The sequence below is a fragment of the Cynocephalus volans genome, chromosome 8, assembly GCF_027409185.1.
Source record: "Cynocephalus volans isolate mCynVol1 chromosome 8, mCynVol1.pri, whole genome shotgun sequence".
Taxonomy (NCBI): Eukaryota; Metazoa; Chordata; class Mammalia; order Dermoptera; family Cynocephalidae; genus Cynocephalus; species Cynocephalus volans.
In genome coordinates, this window is record NC_084467.1 from 13,549,865 (window position 1) to 13,571,811 (window position 21,947).

At 42.6% G+C, this 21,947-nt stretch overlaps 1 protein-coding gene across 1 annotated transcript; it reads left to right on the forward strand.

Annotated features, from left to right (window-relative positions):
- The first annotated feature begins 18,789 nt into the window (after positions 1 to 18,789).
- Positions 18,790 to 21,656, forward strand: ACTL8 (actin like 8). Its single transcript, XM_063103997.1, has 2 exons — positions 18,790 to 19,137; positions 20,904 to 21,656. The coding sequence occupies exons 1-2, from the start codon at positions 18,790 to 18,792 to the stop codon at positions 21,654 to 21,656; spliced, it is 1,101 nt and encodes a 366-aa protein (XP_062960067.1).
- The last annotated feature ends 291 nt before the right edge of the window (positions 21,657 to 21,947 follow it).

A 21,947-nucleotide genomic window follows, 5' to 3' on the forward strand; every position in this document is an offset into this window, starting at 1 on the left:
CGAAGTCACATAGCCAGTCAGGTCCAAATCCTGTAGATTTACAGAGCTAGGGGAAGAATATAAAGGGACACATATATACCAATTCTAAATATTTACAGCTATAAAACAAGCTAACAAACTGTTAAATAAAACGTGTCTGAGAAATATATCTGATAAAGATAAAATCTACGATATATCAAGATGACCAGATTTAATTATTGTACATTTCAGTATTCAGTTGATAAGTCTGAGATATCTGGATAAGTAATAAAGTCATACATAACTCATAAATTATATATTTGTTCCATAAGACTTACTTTTCTTGCCTTCAGTTCGATAAAATAGCTAAATTTTTGTGTAATTAAGATTTTCACATGGTTCATGTTCTATTGATAGTAGTGATATAAAGGATTAAAAATAAAACACAATTATATTCCAAGTATACAAAATTAAACTTTCACCACCCAGACATTAAAGTAAATGTAAAAAAAAAAAAAAAAAAAAAAAGAATTTCTTACGCTGTCATAAAGTTTTTCATCTAAAATTCAGAATTATCTGTAAACATTAAAAAGCAAAATATAAATCAATAAAAATTTAAAAATCAAAGATATTTAAAGCTTAAAAGTATTCACCCTTTGAATTCTAGCATTCAGTGTCCATATAGTTGCCAATATAAATAATTGGTGTCATGCTTTTCCTCTTATTACATCTAGATCTAGGTATATGCAAGTATAAGAGTCATAGGAATTGTTCAGTGTTTCAGAAGGTCTCTGAGCTGCCACGTAAATCTGTCCTGAATGCTGTTCCAATTCTGCTAATTCGTGAGTACCCCTAGTACCCCAAATCAGAGCATGAAGAGAAACAAGGGAACGGAGGCACCGTGCTTCTAGGAAGCGATGCTTCATTCCGTGGGGCTCTATTGCTTGAGCACTAAGAGGAAGATTGACAAGCTGGTTTGTTTGTCCTCTCTCTTACTGAACTGCCTCTGTGCCTCCATCCTTTCTGTGGCTCAGAGCTGTGTCCTATGGCAGCAGCACACACAATAAGCTTCTACGCTGTTTGGACTCTGGTTGTTTCTTGCTTCTCTGATGTAGAGCAGCAGCTGCTGAGAAGTATTTCTCGGGGGACTGAACAGAGTTCATCATGAGAGTGAATGTTCACTTAGGGGTTGCATTTGCTGGCCCTGCACACTAGAGCCCGGGTGACTCTGTGTGTGTGTATGTGTGTGTATGTACATACTTAATGCGAGTGGGACTCAGGGCTCAGGGTAGGATCCCAACTTGCCTGGGTCGGAAGGAGTTACTGTGGCTAGTAAAGAATGGAATTTGAACCCAGACTCTGACTCGAGTCCATGCCTTTAACCACAGCACCAGATTGTATTTAGTTGACTCTTAAGCTTGATTAGCTGATGCTTTATTTTGGATTTTTGCAAATAATATTCATAACTGAATTGAGCATATGATTTTCTTTGCTTATTACTATCCTTATTCAGTTTTGGAATTCATGTCATACTAGCCTCACAGAATGAGTTTGGTAACTTTCTTTTTTTCCTATTTTGTTTAAGCTGGGGAAAATCGATTTGGTACAACTCAGCTGTAGAACCATCTGGGGTGAAGGCCTTTTGGGTGGAGATATCTTTGTTGTTCAAATTTTGTTTTACTCTTTTATCAATATGGACATTTTTTATTTTTCTGGTAACTTTTCTGAGTTTTTAAATTTTTGAATGATCCAGGCCAATGTGGGTGAGAAGAAAGGACACTGGACGGCCTTTCTCCTGTTTGTGGTCCTGGCCATCTTTTCTTTTGGGATGCCTTTTCTCCACAATGAGGCCCAGCCCCTGTCTGTCTCCCTAGTGGCCTCTCCTAGTGTTCGTCATCAACTTCCATCCTACTGCTATGGCACCAGCAGGACTGGGTCTGGGGGAGGAAAGCCTGTGCTGGTTTGGGGGCCTCAGTTCAGCAGCCCATGTTAGTTCACTTGGCATGTGTATTAGTCTGTTTCTGTTTCTTATAACAAAATACTTGAAACTGAGTGATTTATAAAGAAAACAAAATTTGTCGGTCACAGTTTCTAAGGCTGGGACACCCAAAGTCTAGGGAACACATCTGGTGAGAGTTGTGGTGGTGACTTCAGTGATGCAGGATATCACATTGTGAAATGGCAGGGCAGAGAGAGCAGAGCAGAGAGAGACCAACCTCCTTGTTCACTCTTCTTTTAAAGCCCTCAGAACCATGCCCCTGACTGCCACTATTAATCCATTCACAACTGCATGGTCCTCCAATCTAATCATCTCTCAAGGCTCCACCTTTCAATTACCATAACAGGATTTCCCACCCTCTTAACAGTCACAGTGGGGCCAAGTGTCTTTCTTTCTTTCTTTTTTTTTTTTTTTGTCTTTTTGTGACGGGTAAGGGGATCGCAACCCTTGGCTTGGTGTCGCCCGCTCCGCGCTCAGCCAGTGAGCGCACCGGCCATCCCTATATAGGATCCAAACCTGCGGCGGGAGTGCCGCTGTGCTCCCAGGCGCTGCACTCTCCCGAGTGCACCACAGGGCCGGCCCGGGCCAAGTTTATAATATGTAAAACTTGGGGAACAAATTCAAGCTTCAGTGAGTTTTGGGGGGACATAATTCAATCCACTACAACATGATCATGTTTAGTTATCTCACGTGGAATCGGGCTGGAAGTACGTGAAGGGATGCCAACACGGCATCCAGGCCCTACAGAAGAGAGTTCTTCAGTTAGCGAGGCCTGCCTGGGGTGTGTGAGGGGAGCGTGTGCCACACCTGCCGTTCCTGCCTTAAATTGGTCAGCCCGGCTGAAGGTCCCTATTATTTTAAAGGCAGACAGGCAGAGAGAGAGGGAGAGTGATAGAAGGTCTGTATGTTCAAAGCAGGGCTTTTGAGCCAGCAAGACTTGGTTCAAATTTGAGCTTTGCCAAATTCCATCAATATGCCTTTGGGCAATTTATTTTTCTCATCTTGTTTTCTTATCTGTAAATTGGAAAATTGGATATAACATTTACTTCCTAGGGGACTCATTAGGCCTAGGTGAAATAATATACATAGCATAAGAATTCTGTGACCGGTTAGACATCTAACCTATCCAAACTGGCTAAAAGAAAACAAGGAAATTGATTGATTCGATGAACTGAAACCGTCAGAGGCAGTTCTAGCTTCAGGAGTCTGATCCATGATGTCAAGTCCTGGCCCCATTTCTCTGTGACATTCTTGGCCCTGACCTTCTCCACAGGCCGCTTCATCCTCGGCTGTAGCCAGGAAACAGTACTGGGGGCAACGGTAGTGGCTGTGGCCGTTTCAGAGCTGACATCATGGGCTCAACAAGAGGAAATGGTTCTTTGGGGGCCTCCTGTGATGGAAAACAAATTTTTACCCAGAAGCCCTCAGTCAGTGTGTCCTCATCTCATTGGCTTGAGCTGGGTCACGTGTTCCTCCCAGAACCAATCACTGTCCTAGCATGTGGGAGGGGCATGACTCACCTCATCTCTGTGCAGAAACCTTCAGTGGCTCAGCCTCTCCCCAGGGGCCAGAGCTGGAGTCTTTACAGTTTCCTAACAAGGCCCCAGTGCTGTCCCGCCTCCAAATCACCCCTCACCTCTGGGACTTCACTTCCTCTCCCTGCTTCTCTGGGTGGCTCCCTTCCAGCCCCCCTGGGTGCACCCCTGCCTCTGCCTTTACATTTGCTGAGCCTTCTGCCTGATCTCTCTTCCCCAGACATCTGCACGCCTCCTGCCTGCGCTTCTTTCGGGTCTTAGTCAAATGGCATCTCCTCAGAGAGGCCTTTTCTGATCAGCCCTGTCTAAAACAGGAACTCCTTCCTTCCCCGTAATTCTCCACCCCTGTCCTTTGATTTTTTTTTCTTTATAGCCAAATGCTTTACAAAACAAATTTATTTTCTAGCTCCCTATCACGTGCCCCCCCGTGAGCTCCCTGAGGACAGCCACTGTCTTCCTGTTCATGGTTGTATCTGCAGAGCCCAGCACACTGCCTGGCACATAGTAGGGGTTCAATAACTATTTGTTGAAGGCGGTAGCTCTAACGCTGCCACTCTTCCTAACAGCTCACTGAGGGCTCCCTGTCTCTTACCTGCCCATCAGCCCTTGTCCTGGGCCAGAATGGGAGGTCCCAGGAACCAGATGTCACCCACCCCGATGAGTTGTGATGTGTGCCCTGGACATTGGGGTGTCCACTCTGGTCCTTGGCGGAGCAGCTGATTAAAGGCATTGCTTCCTCCTTGCTCTAGGCTGCCAGGATCTTATTAGCCCTGTTTACACGGGCAGAATGTCTAGCGATTAATTTTTAATGGCTTGGTTTATTGCATGTTTGAACGGTTTATTGAGTAATTCCCACATTTAAGTGATTAATTCCCCAGAGTTCGGAACGACTGGTTAGTTTTACATTAATCAGGGTTTCTGAATGCCAAGAGACAATCAATCAATCCATCCCGCCAGGGAGAGTAATGTTAAAATACCTCAAGGTACAATGAGGTTAAGAAAAGGAGTAATTAAAACCCTGTCTTCCCCTCATGCAAATTTGATGTCTCTCTCCCTCTCTCTCTCCTCTCTCTTTCCTCTTCTCTCTCTCCCCTTTTCTCTCTCTCCTTTCTTCTCTCTCTCTCTCTTTTTTCTGGCACTCCTGCCCCTTTCTCAATAAGGGCCCTCCCTGAACCCACCTGCTCTTTAGGAGGATCCAGTCCACCTCTGCCCCAGGGGGTCTGACTTCCTTGGTGATGAGGTTCAGTGTGGCTGCTGTGAGGAGTTGGGGCTTGCTCAGCTCTTTGTCCCCAGGGAGGGGACTTTGGAGCCCCTGCGTTCTTTCCTCTCACCTTGATTCCTGATTTGCAGGGAACTTGAGCCATGTCTGGCCTTGGGATAAAATGTTTGGTTATACCTTGTAGCCAGAGCCCAGGAGGGCCTCAGGTGGATCTCCTCTTAGGGAGCAAGGGGAGGGAGCTTGGGATGTGGCTTTGCTGTTTGACCCTGTGGCAGAGCCCTGTGGCCTGCTCAGCACTGAGTAGGGGAGAAATGAGAGCGGCTTTTGCATCCGATGAGTCTTCTATTGTTGCTGTAACAAATGACTACAAACCTAGCGGCTTAAAACAACACACATTTGTTATTTTACAGTCCTGGGGGTCAGAAGGACAAAATGGGTTGCAGGGGACTAAAATCAAGATGTTGTCAGGGCTGGGTTCCTTTTGGAGGTTTTAGGGCAGAACCATTTCTTGCCTGTTCCAGCTCCTAGAGGCTGCCTGCATTCCTTGCATGGCCCCTTCTGCCACCTTCAAAGCCAGCCGTGTTGCTGCCTCTTCACATCTTTTGCCAACTCTGACCTTCTGCCTTACTCTTCCACAGGAAATGACACTTGTGATTACACTGGACTCACCTGGTTAATCCAGGATGGTGATCTCCTCTCAAGGTCAGATGATTAGTAACCTTAATTCCCCTAGGCCATGTAATCTGGCATATTCACGGGTTCCAGAGATTAGGACATGAGCATCTCTGTGCTGTGCTGGCCACAGCATCGATACGATGAGAAGCAGTATGGCTGTCAGGTTAGAATCATAGACCCTGGAGCTGGATTCCCTAGGTTCAAATCCTAGCCCAGCCCCTCAGTAGCTTTTGGTAAGTTTTCTAAGTGTACCTCAGTTTTCTTATATGTACAACTGAGTCTGATAATACCACCTGCCTCATAGAGTTGTTGTGCTGGGGAGATGTTGAGTGGAGCCTTTGGCCTGGTGCCTGGGCCACAGGAAGTATGCTAAGTGTGAGCAGCAATTACTGTGTCTATATCCATAAACGGGGATGGAAACCAGAGTGATGTGTAGGATTCAGTGGGAATGTAGATAAAAGGCCGAGTGAATGGAAAGTTCCTTGCAAAGTGTTTACAATTACAAAGCAATTCACAGGGGCCCCAGATGGAGCCCTCAAAAGCCCATATGTGCAAGTGCTGTGCAGGCCTGAGGGAGAGAAGTCCCCACCCAAGGTAAAGAAGTAGCAGGAGGCAGACAGCAGCCAGGGGCTCAGCAGACTAAGTAGAGCTGACGTGGTAAAGTTCTGTACCCTGTGTCCCTCACATGATATTGCTAGTCCTCTGAGCATCTGCAAAACGTAGTACTTCTCATCTGAAAACTAAGGTTTAGTGACTTGATTAACCTAAGACCACGGTTAATCAGGGCAGTGGTGAAGAGGTTGGGCCGTGGACCCACAGACATGCATTTGAATCCAATTACTTCACTTCTGTAAGACTCAGTTTATTCGTCCATAAACTGCAGATGGTACTATGCCCTTGTGATTGGGTGGTTGTGCGGAAAGATGAGATAATATGTGGACAGTACCATGCCCAGTTGCCTGGCACATAGTAAGCGCTGAGCAAGTGTTTGTGGTAGTCCACGGAAGTTTTCTGGTGTTCGAAGCTTTAAGGAATGAAGGTTAAGACCTGACAGGTGTGGTGGAAGGGAATTTCAAGCAGACAAGAGATGTTGAAAGGTCAAAATTCTCAAGCAGCACATTTTCCAGCCTGGCTCTGGCCTTGGGTGCATGGACAGGGTAGAAAAGAGGTGCGACCACCAGCAGCCAGAGTCTGGTGGGCTTTGTCTGTCAAGCTAAGTTTAAACTTCATCTCGTTGGCAGTGGGAGCCACTGGAGGATTTTGAGCGAGAAAGTAACGAGAAGCCTATAGAAGAATCGTGTTTTAGGGACGTGGAGGTGGAGTCCATATGGAGCTATCATGCTGCCAGCAAACCAAGGTGTTTTTAAAAATTCATTCATTCAACACAAACTGAATTAACAAAAAATTCGCCAGTTATGTGCCGGAAATATGGAAGGAAAATAGAAATCCAAACTTGTTCTCTTGGAGCCTGCATTCTAGTGGTGCTTGGGGCGAGACAGACAGCAGCCAGAAAACACAAGCTAATGATGTATTGTAATCCGTGCTATGAAAATAATACAGCTAGTTGATTGGCTCGGAGGAGAGTGGTCAGGGAAGGCTTTTCTGGAGAAGTGACACTTGAGTTGGGACCAGAATGATGAGAAGCAGCTGGTTTCTAGAAGAGCCGGTTCAGGTGTTCTAGACAGAAGGTAAAGCAGGTGCAAGGCCTGGAGAGAGGAAGGAGTAGGCTGTGGTCCAGGGACAGAAGGAAGGACAGATAGGTCAGGAAGGCTGGAGGCCTGCGAGCTGGGGAGAGGGGAGAAGATGATGTTGGGAAGTAGGCAGAGGCTTAATCGCGGAGTCTAGATTTAAATGTACTGTGCTCTGCTTTTATTCACCTTTTTCCTCCTCTGGACTATTCCTGTCAGCATAAAACCTCCCCATATTATTTTTTGTCTTAGTAAAACCACCCCAAACCTCCCGGGGCCCCGTGTCTCTGCACATCTACCGCCGTCTGTCTTTGCCTCCTTTACAGCAGAACTCACCAAAGCTGTCCGTACTCATTGTTTCCTTTTCTCTCCTTCCATCTTTTCTTTTTCCAAAAGCTTTTCATTTTCAAAACTGTTCAGACTTAGAGAAGGTGCAAGAATAGTTCAATGCACTCTCCAGTATCCTTCATCTATATTCACGAGTTATTGTCTTTTGACCACCATTTGGTCTGACACTTTTTCTGTATACACATGCTGATTTTTTTCTTCATCTATTTGAAAGTAAATCGCATGACATTTTACCCATAAATACTCCTTCATCTGTCTCCTTAAAATCAAGGATATTCTCTTTCAAAACCACAATACAGTGATCAAATAACATTGAAAATATAACTCATATTCAAAATTCACCAACTGTCCCCAAAATGTTCTTTTAAAAAATTCACTTAAAAATTTATATGCAGTAAGACTCACTCTTTTTGATGTATCATTCTAAGTTTTGGTAAATGCATACAGGCACATAACAACTATTACAATCAAAACATAATACAGTTTCATCACCTCCAAAATTCCTCCATGCCCCTGTGTTGTCAGCTCTGCCCACCTCCCTCAGGCCCTGGCAACTACTGATAGTTTTACCTTCTCCTGAATGTCATATAAATGGGAACATACAGTATATAAGTTAGGCCTCTTTCACTTAGTACGCTGATCTTGAAAGTCATCTATGTTGTTTATGTATCAGTAGCTTGTTCCTTTTTATTGCTGAGTAGTGTAACATCATATGGATGTACCATAGTTTATTCATTTTTAGTGATTACGAATAAAGCTTCTACAAACTTTGGTATAAAGCTTTTTGTGTGACAATATGTTTTAATCTCTTCGGATACATACTTAAGAATAGGATTGCTGGGTTGTATGGTAAGTATATGTTTAATTTTATAAGAAACTTCCAAATTGTTTCCCAGATTGTACCTTTTTACATTCCCACCAGCAGCATGAGAGTTCCAGTTCCTCCAAATCCTTACCAGCGCTTGGTACTGTCTTTTTTTTGTTGTTTAATTTTTTTAGCCATCTGTGAGATGTAGTAGTGTCTCATTATGGTTTTAATTTGCATTCCCCTAATGACTAATGATATTTTTATCATCTTTTCATGTGCTTATTTATCATTGATATAGCTTTTGTCCATTTAAAAAAGTGAGTTATTTGTTTTCTCATTATTGATTTTTGATAGTTCTTTATATATTCTGGATACAAGTCCTTTATCAAATATGTGATTTGCATATATTTTCTCCCAATCTGTGGCTTTTCTTTTTTATTCTTCTAATAGTGTCTTTCAAAGAGCAGAAATTTTAAATTTTGATAAAGTCTAGTAAACCAACTTTTTCTTTTATGAACTGTACTTTTGTGTTGTATCTAAGAATACTTAGATGTTCTTAGGTCTAAGATCACAAAGATTTTCTCATTTTTTTTTCTAGAAGTTTTATAACTTTCTGTTTTATATTTACATTTTACATGATCCATTTTGGTTAATTTTTATTGAAAAGGTGAGGAATGGGTTGAGGTGATGATTATTATTATTTTTTGCACAAACAGGTCCAATTTTCCCAGCACCATTTGTTGAAAAGACTATCTTTTTATTACTGAATTGTTCTTGTACCTTCATCAAAATCGATTGATTATATTTGTATGAGACTATTTTTGAACTTTCTATTCTTTTCCACTGATCTATGTGATAATCTTTTTGCCAATATCATATACTGTCTTGATTACTGTAAATTTATGTTGGGCCTTGAAATTGGATGTGTGTCTTCAGATCTTGTTCTTTTTCAAGATTGCTTTGGTTATTCTAATTCCTTTGCCTTTCTATGTAAATTTTAGAGTCGGCTTGTTGATATCTACATATAATCTGCTGGAATTTTGATTGGAATTTAATCTATAAATCAATTTAGGGAGAAATAACATCTTCTAATCTACATTTCTATTTATTTAGGTTTTCTTTTATCTCTTTCATCAGTGTTTTATAGTTTTCAGCAGATTTTATAATATGTTTTGTTAGATTTATAGTAAAGTATTTCATAGTTTTGATACTACTGTAAATGACACTTAAAATTTTTTTTTTTGATTTCTAGCTGTTGATTGCTAGTATTTAAAATATAATTGGTTTAAAAGATATTAAATGTGCATCCTGTGTCTTGGCCAAACTCACCTGTTAGTTTTAGGGTCTTTTTGTAGATTCTTTGACATTTTCTACATATGAGGATACTTCAAAAAGTTCATGGAAGGATTTATCTTATCTTTCAATTATATTTTTTTTGAAATTTTTGATATACACTCATAGACAATTATGTCTTCTGCAAATAGGAAAAGTCTTTTTTCTTCCTTTCCGATTTCATCTTTTATTTATTTTTTCTTGCCTTATTACACTTGCTAGCACTTGCGATTTATTGCTGAATATGAATGGTGAGAAATGATGTCCTTACCTTGTTTGCAATCTTAGGGAGAAAGCATTTGGTTTTCCACCATTACATACGTTAGCTGTAAGTTTTTTGTAGATGCCCTTTATAAGGTAGGAAATTTTCTCTATTTCTGGTTGTTGAAAGTTTTTATTATAAATGCATGTTGAATTTTATCCATTGATTTTTGCATCTGTTGAGATGGTCATGTGGCTCTTCTTCTTTAGTCAGTTAGTAGGTTAAATTACATTGATTTAAAAATGTTGAACCAGCCTTGCATTTCTGGGATAAGACCAACTTAGTCAATGTGTATTATCCTTTTTATATATCACTGGGTTTGCGAAAATTTTATTGAATCGTTTTTATCTATCTTCATGACAGATTTTAGTTTGTAGTTTTCTTTTTTTGTAAAATCTCTTCTTTGGTTTTTGTAATACCTTTGCTTTTGATTTGCTGGCCTCACAAAAGGAGTTGGTATCTGTTATTTCCTCTTCTGCTCTCTGGAACTGTGTACAATTAGTATTATTTCTCCTTAAATATTTGCTAAAATTTTCCAGTGAAGTCATATGAGCCTGGAGCTTTCTTTGTTGAATATTTTTAACCATTTTACCTAAATTATCAAATCGATAGGATAAAGTTGTTCATAATATTTCCTTGTTATCCTTTTCATGTCTGTAGAGTCTGAAGTCATGTTACTTCATTCCTGGTATTAGTTCTTTGTGTCTTCTCGTTTTTTTGTAGTCAGTCTGACTAGAGGCTTGTCAATTTTATTTATCTTTTCAAAGAACCAGCTTTTGGTTTATTGACTTTTCCCTATTGGTTTCCTGTTTTCAATTTCAATTATTTTGCTCTTTATTATTTCCATCCTCCAATTTCTTTGGGTTTAATATGTTCTTCTTTTTCTAGTTTCTTAAGGAGAAAGCTTAGGTTATTGATTTTAAACCCTTTTTCTTTTTCTAATATAAACATTTAATGTGATGTATGCCTTCTGAGTACTGCTTTTGCTGCATCCCACAAATTTTGATATGTTGCATTTTTAAAATTTAGTTCAAAATATTTTCTAATTTTTTCTTTGACCCATGAGTTATTTAGATCTGCATTGTTTAACTTCCAAATATGTGGGGGGTTGTCTAGATATCATTGTACTTTTGATTTCTAGTTTAATTCCTTTAAGGCCAGAGAACATACTTTATATGATTTCAATTCTTCGGAATTTGTTAAGGTTTGTTTTGTGGCTTATAATGTGGTTTATCTTTGTAAGTGTTCTTTGTGTTCTTGAAAATAATGTGTATTTTGCTGTTGTTTAATGGAGTGTTAAACAAATGTCAGCCAGAAAATCAGTGAAGATATGGAATTTCTGAACAACCAGCTTGACTTGTCTGCTTGTTCTGTTGGTTACTGAAGAAGGTGTTGAAGTCTCCAAATTTAATGGTGGATTTTTAAATTTCTCTTTGCATTTCTTTAAGTTTTTGCTTGAAGTGTTTTGCATATCTGTTGTTAGATGCATACATGCTGTGGTGGATTGAATTTTGTCCTCCCAAAACTCATTGAAGCTTGAATTGTGTCCCCCAAGTTTTATGTATTGGAAACTTAGCCCTCACTGTGACTGTTAAGATGGAGGGAAATCCTATTATTATTATTATTATTCTTTTTCTTCTTCTTCTTCTTCTTATTATTATAGTAATTGAAAGGTGGAGCCTCGAAGATGTGATTGGATTGTAGGACCATGCAGTAGTGAATAGATTAAAAATGGTAGTCAGGGGTGTGGTTCTGAGGGCTTTAAAAGAAGAGGAGACTCTGTGCTCTCTGCTTCCACCATCTTGCAATGTGAGGCCCCTGGGTCACTGTTGCTACCACCAGATGGACTTTGGACTTCCCAGCCTAAGAAACTATAAGCAGTAAATTTCACTTTTTTTAAATAAATTTCCCAGTCTTAGGTATTCTGTTAAAGCAACACAAAACAGATTAATACACATGCTTAGGATTGCTATATTTTCTTGGTGAATTGAACCTTTTATCATTATGTAATGTCCTTTATTGCTGGTAATATTTCTTGTTCTGAAGTCTACTTTGTCCAATATTAAGATAGCTACTCCAGCTTTCTTTTATTTAGTTTTTACATGTTGCATCTTTTTCCATCCTTTGACTTTTATCTGATCTTTATTATTTCATTTAAAGTGTGTTTCTTGTAGACAGCCTGTAGTTAGGTCTTTTTGTTGTTACTGTTGTTATAATCTGACCAGCTCCGTCTTTCAATTGGTGTGTTTTGGGACATTTTATTTTAATGTAATTGTTGATATGGTGGGACATAGGTCTATCATTTTTGTCTCTTTGTTTTTTCCCTCTCTGTTTTTTTGTTTCTCTTTTCCATATTTCCAGCTGTGTTTTGAATTAATCGAGTATTTTTTAGTATTCCTTTTTAACTTATCTATTCACTTTTTGGCTTTATCTCTACATATTATATTTTTTCTTGGTTCCTCTTGGGATTACTATACAAAATCTAAGCTTTAGATGACTAACAAGAGTTAACATTTATATGTCAAATAATGTGTAGAAGCTTTGCAACCATGTAGGTTCCTTTACCGTACCTCTTTCTACCTCTGTTTTCATAGTTTTTTCAGTACATGAACTTGTATTGAAAACTTTATCAGACATTGTTATAATTTTATGCTTTCAATGGCTATGTATATTTTAAGAGGAGAAAAATATCCTTTTACAAGTTCTCAGGTATTTGCCATGTCAGGTATTTGCCATGTTGCTTTTTCTTTATTCCTGAAGTGCCAGGTTCTTGTATCATTCCCTTAAAAGCAGTTCTGCTAGTGATTAATTTTCTTAGTTTTTCATTATCCAAGAATGTCTTATTTTGTCTTCATTCCTGAAAGATATTTTTGCTGGGTATAGAATTCCAGATTGATAACTCTTTTCTTTCTGTACTTTAAGATGTTGTTTAACTGTCTTCTGGCCTCCATTGTTTTCTGGTGAGAAATCTGTAGTCATTCTAAGGGTTATTCCCCCGTGTGTATAGTTTTATTTTTCTCTAGATTAGTTCAAGATTTTAAAAAATCTTTGTATTCAGCAGTTGAATTATGATGTGTCTGTGCATGCTTTTCTTTGAATTTATTCTCTTTGGGGTGTTCTGACCTCCTTGAATCTGTAGTTTTCTTTCTTTAACCGAATTTGGGAGACTTTTAGCCATAATGTTTTCAAAATTTTTACTTAGCCAATCTTTTCCTTCTCATTCTGGAACTTCAATAACATGAAAGTTAGTCCTTTTAATATCATCCCATAGGACTCTGAGGCTCTGTTCATTAAAATTTTTTTCTCTGTGTTTTTCAGATTGGATAATTTCTACTGATATCTTAAGTTCTCTTACTTATTCCTCTGTCATCTCCATTCTACTATTGAGCAGAATTTCTTAAAATTTATTTTTATAGTAAATTGATAATTTAGAATTGCATAAATTTATAGCATAAAAAGTGATGTTCCAATTTCTGAATGCAGTGTGGAATAATTAAATCAAGCTAGTTAACATATCTGTCGCCTCAAGTACTTAACATTTTTTGTGGTGAGAACATTTGAAATTTACTCTCTTAGCAATTTTGAAATGTACACTACTCTGTTATTAACTGTATTCACCATGCTGTGCAATAGAACTCAAAATGTTAATAGCTTTCCAGGCTAAAAATATTTGAATATTATGTTGTGCGACTCTGTGTTCTGTTAAAATCTTGGGAGAACATTTGTTCTGTTATGTTTTAGCTTTTAACCAACCCAGTGAGGTTCAGCCCTTAATTCCATCTTGTCCTCTGCAGGCAGTGGTACAGTGTCAGCTCATGCAAAAGGCCTTCGCTCTGCTGCTTTGGGTCTGTCCCACACATTCACTGCTGAGCCTGGGACTGAGCCGTTCGTACACAGAATGGGGGCTACTTTCTCTGTCTGGCTTTCTTTTCTTCAGTATTCTTCCTTCTCGTCATCTGGACTCTCATAGCCCCTTTTCTTGATCTTTTATGGCCAGAAAGCTTCGTCTCTGTCTCAGCTGTCAATCAGCCATTCCTGAAGTTCTGCTGGAAACCTGCCTCAGGTCAAAGCTTTGAGAGCAAACAGGAAAATAGAAGAAATGGGAAACTCACCCTGCGCAGTTTGCTTCTCTAAGTTTTGATTCTCCTCTTCAAGTTGCCTGCATTCCCTGCCCCCACCCACCATGTCCTCAAGTAGTTGTGTTGTTTGCATCTTGTCCAGAACTTTTAGTCTTATTCAGTAAAAAAGAGGGATGTAATGAGCTAACTCCATCCTGGCCAGCAGCAGACCCCTGTGATAATGTCCTATGTGGTATTTTTTTTTTTCCTGATCTGGGATGAGCAAATGTGTATTGTGTTGGTTGCCATGCCCTATGATTATGAACGCTTCCATGACATTTCTTTGTTTAGTATGCTGCTGGTGCTTCTGCAGAGCCTGGGCCCATTCCATAGAGTCTCTCTCCATCTCCCACCCTTTCTTGAATCATTCTTGTTGGGCTTTTACCCTCTCCACTCCAGTGGAACTGCTTCAGCCCAGGCTACTGATGACTTCTATGTGCTAAATCCTATGGATGTCCCTCTGTCTTCATCTTTGTTTCTCCCCACATTTGATTCTTCCCTTCTTGAAACACTTTCCCTGTTTGGCCTTGGTGACACTGCTCCCTCTGGGTTTCCCTCCCACCTCCCTGGCCACTCCTGTCCAGTCCTGTCTCCTGGCTCCTTCTCAGGGTCTGGCCGCTGGACCTTGGAGTGCACTCAGGCATTGGTCCTTGGCCGCTCGAAGGCCCTTTGTGATCTTATCTATCCCAGCAACTTCCAGTTCCATCCGTTCGGTGACTCCCAATCACATCTCAAGCTCAGAAATCTTCATATGTATCTAACAGGCATCTTAAACTTAACATGTCCAAAGTGAAATCCCTAATTGCCTCCACCCCCTCCCTTATCTCCATCTCAGTCTTCCTCAGCTCAGAAAATGGATACTTCACACTTCTAGCTCTTTAGGCTAAAAATCTTAGCGTCTTCCTTCGTTCTTTTCCTGGTCTCATGTTCCAGGGAATCAGCCTTTCTTAACTGTATCCAGAATCGGGCCATTTCACACCCTCCTCACCGCTGCCGCCTTAGTGCGGGCCATTGCCATCCGTCACCTCCTTTTCCACTCCTGCTCTGGTCCTCTGAAGTCCGTTCTTCATGTCAGCCCAAACGGTCCTTTTGCAGCTCAAGTCAGATCATGCCATCCCTCTGCTCAAACCCCCAGGGGGTTTCCCAGATCTGCAAGACCCCCAACACACTCCCCTCATTGCCACATCCCCGCTGTGCTGGCCTCCTGGCTGTCCCCAGAACACACTCAGGCTTTTCTTCCTTGGGGCCTGTGCACGGCTGTGCCTTTGGTGTGGAATGCTCTTCTGGTGATTCACACGCCTCACTCTCACTTCATTCAGTTCTCTGCTCAAATGCCACCCTTTGGAGAGGCCTTTTATGACAGCCCCATTGAGAATAACACCATGCCTCTGTGCTTAAATTCCCTGTCCCTCTTACCAGTTATTTTCTCCACTGTGCGCATCCCCGCTGGCATGCTGTATTTGATTTGGTGCTTACCTTGTCTTTCTGTAGAATGCGAACTCCAGAAGGGGAGAAATCATATCAGTTTAGTACAGTTTTTGGTACATAGTAGGTGCTCAGTAGCAATTTGTAGAACTGACAACTCAGTAAAAGTGCTTTTGAATATGTGCATTTTATGTCCATCCTTGGAACCATCCAAATTTTCTTCTTACAGTGTTGGTCCAAGGATGAATGGTCCCCGGCCTCTCACCCTTACACTCCCAGGCCAGGTCAGTTGGGTCACCAGCCTGGAGTCCCTGGCCGCACACCTCAATGAGCATCTTGATTGACAAGCACAGTGGAGCTGCCCCTGCCAGAGTCTCCTACGACTCCAAATGCCTGGGCCGAGGAAGCATTTATCAGTCACCCCACTCTTATGGTGCGGGGGAGGTCGGTGGTGGCAAAGCCTGCTTCCTGGAATGTCATCCAGGCAACCAGTTCTCCATCACTCTGGGTGATTCAATGTGAAGAATCCATCACTCAGCCTGCCAGCAGGTACACAAAGAGACCTGGCTGCCTTGGCTCTGTCTCTCTCTTCCTGGCTCTCCTCGCATCTGATGTCAGAGCTAATTAAAGTCAGGGAAGCCTCATGTCTGCCCCAGTGTTGGTGACAGCGACGAGCTACTGGCCAGGGCCAGGCAGTGGCTGTCATGCTCAATGGTGACAGGCAGAAGCAACCACTGTCCAGAAGCCGATGCAGAGCAGATAGCTGGTTGAGTGACAGCCCCAGAACCAGCCTTTGAGCTGAACCACCTGGGAGCAGGTGTGTCCTTACAGGAAACACCCATATAGAGTCTAGGCACCAAGTCTGCTGTCCATGTAACAATTTGTATTCTGCAAGGTGATTTCATACACCTTTCATTGGATGTCCCCACACCCACTGTAAATTAATTAAAATTTAATTTTAATTAAAATTAAAATTAAAAACAAATTTTTTTAACTTAGAGTAAAATTCACTCTGATTAGGGTATAGTTGTGAGAGTTTTGACAAACGCATGTAGTTGGGTACCCACCTGCACAATCAAGATGTAGCACGGTTCCATCATTGCCCCAAATTCTGCCACCTCTCTCTGCTGGTAGCCACAGGTCTATTTCCCATCCTTATAGTTTTATCTTTTCCAGAATGTCATATGAATGGAATCCTACAGTATGAAGCCCTAGGAGTATAGCTTCTGTCACTCAGCATAACGCAGTTGAGATTTATTCGTGCTATTGTGTGTATCTGCTGTTCATTCCTTTTTATTGCTGAGTAATGTTCCAGCGAGTGAGTCTTGTGGATCCATTCCCTAGCTGAAGGATCTCTGGATTGTTCCCCAGTTTTGGGCAATTATGGATAAAGCTCCTATTAGCATGTACATAAAGGTTTTCGTGTGAACATAAGTTTTCATTTCTCGTGGGAAATGAAAACCTAGGAGTGGAAATACTAGGTCGTGTGGTAGGTGTATGCTGAACTTTTAAAGAAATGCCCAAATTGTTTTCCAAAATGGTTGTATCATTTTGCATTCCCGCCAGTGGCACGTGAGAGCTTCTGTTCCTCCACCTCCTGTCAACACTGGTACAGCCGGTCGTAACTTTAGCCATTGCAATAGACGTCTGGTAGCATCTCCCTGTGGCTTTAATGGACGTTTTCCTAATGACTAAGCTTCTTTTCAACTGCTTATTTGCTATCCAGATATCTTCTTTGGTGAAACAACTGTTCAAATCTTTTGCCTGTTTAAAAATTTGGGTGGTTTCTCTTATCATTGGGTTTTGAAAATTTAAAAAATATTTTTAGATATGTTTTTTTTTTTATCAGATATATGATTTGTAAATACTTTCGCCCTGTCTATGGCTTGTCTTCTCATTTCTTAATAGTGTCTTTTGAAGAGCATAAGTTCTTACGTTTGATGAAGTCCAATTTATCAATTTGTTCTTTCATGGATTAGGCTTTTGATGTTATATCTGAGAAAACTTTGCCTTACCTTACTATAATTTTCTCCTATGTTTTCTTTTAGAAGTTTTATAGTTTTAGGTTTTACATTTAGGTCTATGATCCATTCTCAGTTAATTTTTTATGAGATGTGAGGTATGGACTAATGTTCATTTTCTTTTTCTCGCATATGGATATCCAAGTGTTCTCCACCGTTTGTTGTAAAGATTGTCCTTCCATTTAATTATTTTTGCACCTGGTCAGAGATCAGTTGACCTTGTTTGTGTGAATCTATTTCTGGATTCTCCATTCTGTCCCATGGACATATGTGACTATACTTTCAACAATACCACAGTGTCTTGGCTACTGTAGTTTTATAGTAAATCTAGAAATCTGGTAGAAACCACACTTATCTTTTGAGTATGAGGCTTATTATTCCCCCCACTTTACAGATAAGAAAACTGACCACAATCGTGGGTAGGTGTCTTGTTGATAGCCTTCCTTAAATAGTGAGTTAGCTGCTCAGCTCATACTCAAAACCCACATCTTCTCATGCCTGATGCTCAGAGTACACAGCCTTAGGAGTCTGTTTGGGTTTAGCTCTTAGACCTACCTTTGTTAGGTGTATCGCCCAGGGAAAGCAACTTTAACTCCTCAGCGCCTCAGTCTACCCATCTGTAAAATGGATGTAATGACAGTACTTGCCTTACAGATTGTAGTAAAGACTAAATGAGTTCATGTATCAGGTTGAACCATATGAAATTACCAGTATCTGACTATTTCTGATGGTCATAAATGGAAATTGCATATAGTCCAACCTAATGTGCAAAATTTTCTGTGTAGCAGGTAGAGGGTATGCATTCCAGACATAGCAGCTGTCGTTCTCATTGTCAGCAGCGCGTCACTGTTAGTATTACCACTGCTGCTCCTGCTGCTGTTGCTACATCATTATTGCTGAAGGTGGTGGCTCCTGAGGCTGATGTTTCATGTTCCATGTACCTTCTAATCAAGAAGCTGGAGCCTACCAAGGACTTCCTAAGTGACAAGCTTCTTGCTGAGTCTGCACAGAGTAATCTGACCTCGCCTCTGCTCTTGTGGAGCAGAAGAGCCCCTGGTGTGACAGACTTGTGTGCAAAGTGCAATGGGAGAAGCTTGGTGGGAGGAGGGGTGACCAGACTCTCCAGGCAAGGTCAGTTAGAAGGGCCTTGTAGGATGATTGGGAGTTTGGGGTGGGAAGAACATTCTAGGTTCAGGTTATAGCTTGTGCTTGGGAGGGGGGACAGACAAGTTTCAGGAGAAGCCTGAGGCTTGACTCTGGGGTGGAGGGTGGGGAGCAGCCCAAGGTAGCCTAGAATGGGTTCACAAATAACCCCCATCCTTTCCTTCCACAGGTGGCCCTAGTTTGCCAAACATCCTTGGGTACCCAAGTCTAGAAGATCTCTCTTCCTCTGCCTCCGTCATGGCCGCAAGAACCATCGTCATTGACCACGGGTCTGGCTTTTTGAAGGCTGGCCTGGCTGGCTGGAATGAGCCCCAGATGGTCATGCCGAGCATTGTGAACTACATACCGTGCAGGGAGAACCCTGGCCCTAGCTGCGCCCGGAGGCGCGTGAGCCTGGGCATTGACGTCTACCATCCTGACACCTTTAGCCACCCCGTACAGCGTGGCCGCATCCTCAACTGGGAGGGCGTGGAGCACATCTGGTCGGTTGTCTTGGAGAATCACAGACAGGAGCAGGAGAACTCTCCTGTGATGGTCACAGAGTCGCCCATGAGGGAGCCTGGGGACCGACGGAAGACCCTGGAGGTGAGGCGTGCTCGGGGCTGCCCTGCTCAGCTGGCCCTTTATGTCTGGATATGACGGGGCACTAGGAATTCCGTTTTGTAAATAATTTGCCCCAGAAATATTTTCCGAGTATTTAGTGTGTGTCCAGCATGGTGCTAGGCAAGTGGTCCATGGAGCCTCCTGCAGACAAAGCCACAGCAATTAAAATGCTCGGTGGAAAGGGTGCTACCAGGGGAGACACTGAATATCTGTTAATGGATTTCATAAATGTTCATAGACTGTGTCCTGGCCCTCAGAGAACTTCTATTCTGAGGGAAGACTTGACCACGAAGAGGTTAACAAAGAAGGATTCCAGATAGTGATCATTTCTAGAAACGAAATGACTGGTGGGAAAGGGGGGGAGCCTGTTGGAAGAGGGTGATCAGGGAGGGCTTCTTTGAGGAGGTGATTTCAGCCAGTGAGGGTGGGGGGTGGGTGGGGGTGGGGTGGCAGCAAAATGCAAGCAGGATGATGAGGTCAACAGGGGTTGGACTTCAAAGGCCAGCCTGTGGGGAGTGCTTGGATTTCACTCTCAATCAAGAGTTGGCAAACGATGGCCAGTGAGCCAAATCTGGCCCCCCACCTGTTTTTGTAAATAAAGTTTTATTGGAATGCAGCCACACCCACTCATTTACATATTGTCCAGGGCTGCTTTCACACTACAGCAGCAGAGTTGAGTAGATGCAACAGAGACTGTATGAGTACGGCCTGCAAAGCCCAAAACATTTGCTATCATTGGTTTGCTAGATAAAAATACAGGATGCCTTGCTAAATTTAACTGGGCGTCCTATATTTTTGTTTGCTAAATCTGCCTCTCCCTTTATAGAATATGCTTACCAACCCTTGCTCTAAATGACTAGGAAGTTCCTAGAAAGTTTTAAGCAGGGCAGTCATATTTGATTTTTTTGTTAGGAAAAGAGAAGCTTGGCTGCTAATGGGGAAAAGATGGTGGGGGGTCAATGCCGAGAGTAGGTGTGGAGTGAGCCTCTCCGCCCAACACTGAGGGGAGAAGGTGGGCCTGCTGGGCCTGCAGAGCTAGGTGAATAGCCAGTGGTCACGAAGGATGGACTGTTGCAGCCTTTCTGCATCTGTAGGGTCAGAACCTGGGGGATAGAGCCAGACCTGGGGAACTGGGGAGGGGAGCTCTATAAAGACCCAGGAGGTGATGGGCAGAGGGGGAATTCATCCCAGGGATATTGCCAAACCCTAAATATCAGAAGTCCAGTTTTTTTTTTTTTGACATTTGGAAAGTTTTTAGTAAAAAGAAAATAAGGCTTCACCTACCTGGCAGTGAGTGTTTACTTTCTTTCTTTGTACCTCTGCATTTTTGGAGGCAGTGATGAATATGGAGCTCTTGTTCCTTTTCTAATTTTTTTCTCCCTTCATCTGAAGAGGTGGTTCAGGATGCAGATCTGACCCTTGGTCTTGTCCCCCCATCCCCCGTCCTCGCTCACGTAGCCAGGATGTCCTAGTGCTATTTCTTGCAGCCTGACAGCTGTCTCCACCACTCCACCAAAATGGTCTTCTGGAAAGTCATAATCAGATAAGCTCTTGAGGGCAAATCTGGCTCCTTCTGATCCTCGGAGTCCTTCCCTTATTCCCATAGCCCGAGAGTCCCCTGAGGATGCAGGTCTGGGGTGACTTCAGTCTTGAGAGCTGAGCTTGTGGTATGGCCTTGGGAGAAACAGAAATGGACCAGAGCCCTTCGTTTGGGGAAGATGCACTGACTGTCTTCTCCCTTCTTGCAGATTATGTTTGAGTTACTGGATGTCCCATCCATACTCCTGGCCGACCAGCTGGAGATGTCCCTGTACTCCTCTGGCCTGCTGACCGGTGTGGTGGTGGATTCTGGCTATGGCCTGACCCGCGTGCAACCTTTCCAGCTGGGCCGCCCCCTAGCCTCCAGCAGGAAGACACTGGAGTTCGCCGGCCAGGATCTCTCCTCCTATCTCTTCAGCAGCCTCTTTAAGGAAGATTGCAACCATCACAACCTGTTTCAGCTGGAAACGGTCACCGCACTTCAGATGGGCAAGTGCTACGTGCCGCAGCATCTGGGGGAAGCTCTAGACTTTCTTCAGAGCATGCCGAGTGGCTCCGATGAAAACAACACCTACCAGCTCCCGGACGGCACCCCGGTGGAGCTGACCCCCCTGCAGCGGCTGGCTCCCGAGATGTTCTTCAGCCCACAGGTGTTCGACCTGCCGGGGCCCAGCATCTCGCAGGCAGTCGTGGATACCATCAAGGCCTGCGAGGCCTCTGTGCACCAGCTGCTGACCTCCCACGTGGTGGCCTGCGGGGGCAACACCCTGTACCCCGGCTTCACCACGCGCCTGTACAAGGAGCTGACCACGGATCACTTCTCTTCCACCAAGACCGCAGTATGGGTGGGTTCCAACAGGAACTTCAGTGTCTGGCTGGGAGCATCCATGATGGCCCATCTTTCCACGTACAAGTCTGAGTGGATGACCAGAGAGGAGTATGCCGAGAGCATGAGGGTGTGACCTGTTAGCTCACTCCGGGGAGTGGGTTCCTGTTGAGTGGGTATGGGTGGATTAATTTCAGCAAATGGCCTGGGCAGGGATTGGGTGGGGGGGTGGGGTGAGCTGGCTTTGAAATTCTGAGGTCACGTGGGATTTTTTTTTAGGTTCTAAGGTTTTATCTTAGGTTTATCTAAGGTTTTAAGAGTGGGATCCAACCCAAGGGAGGCCAGGGTGTCATCCCTGGAAACCTAGAGGAGACAGTTTTTCCAGGGTGGCCTGTCATTGGGTTGAGGGTGGCTATTTGCCATCTCC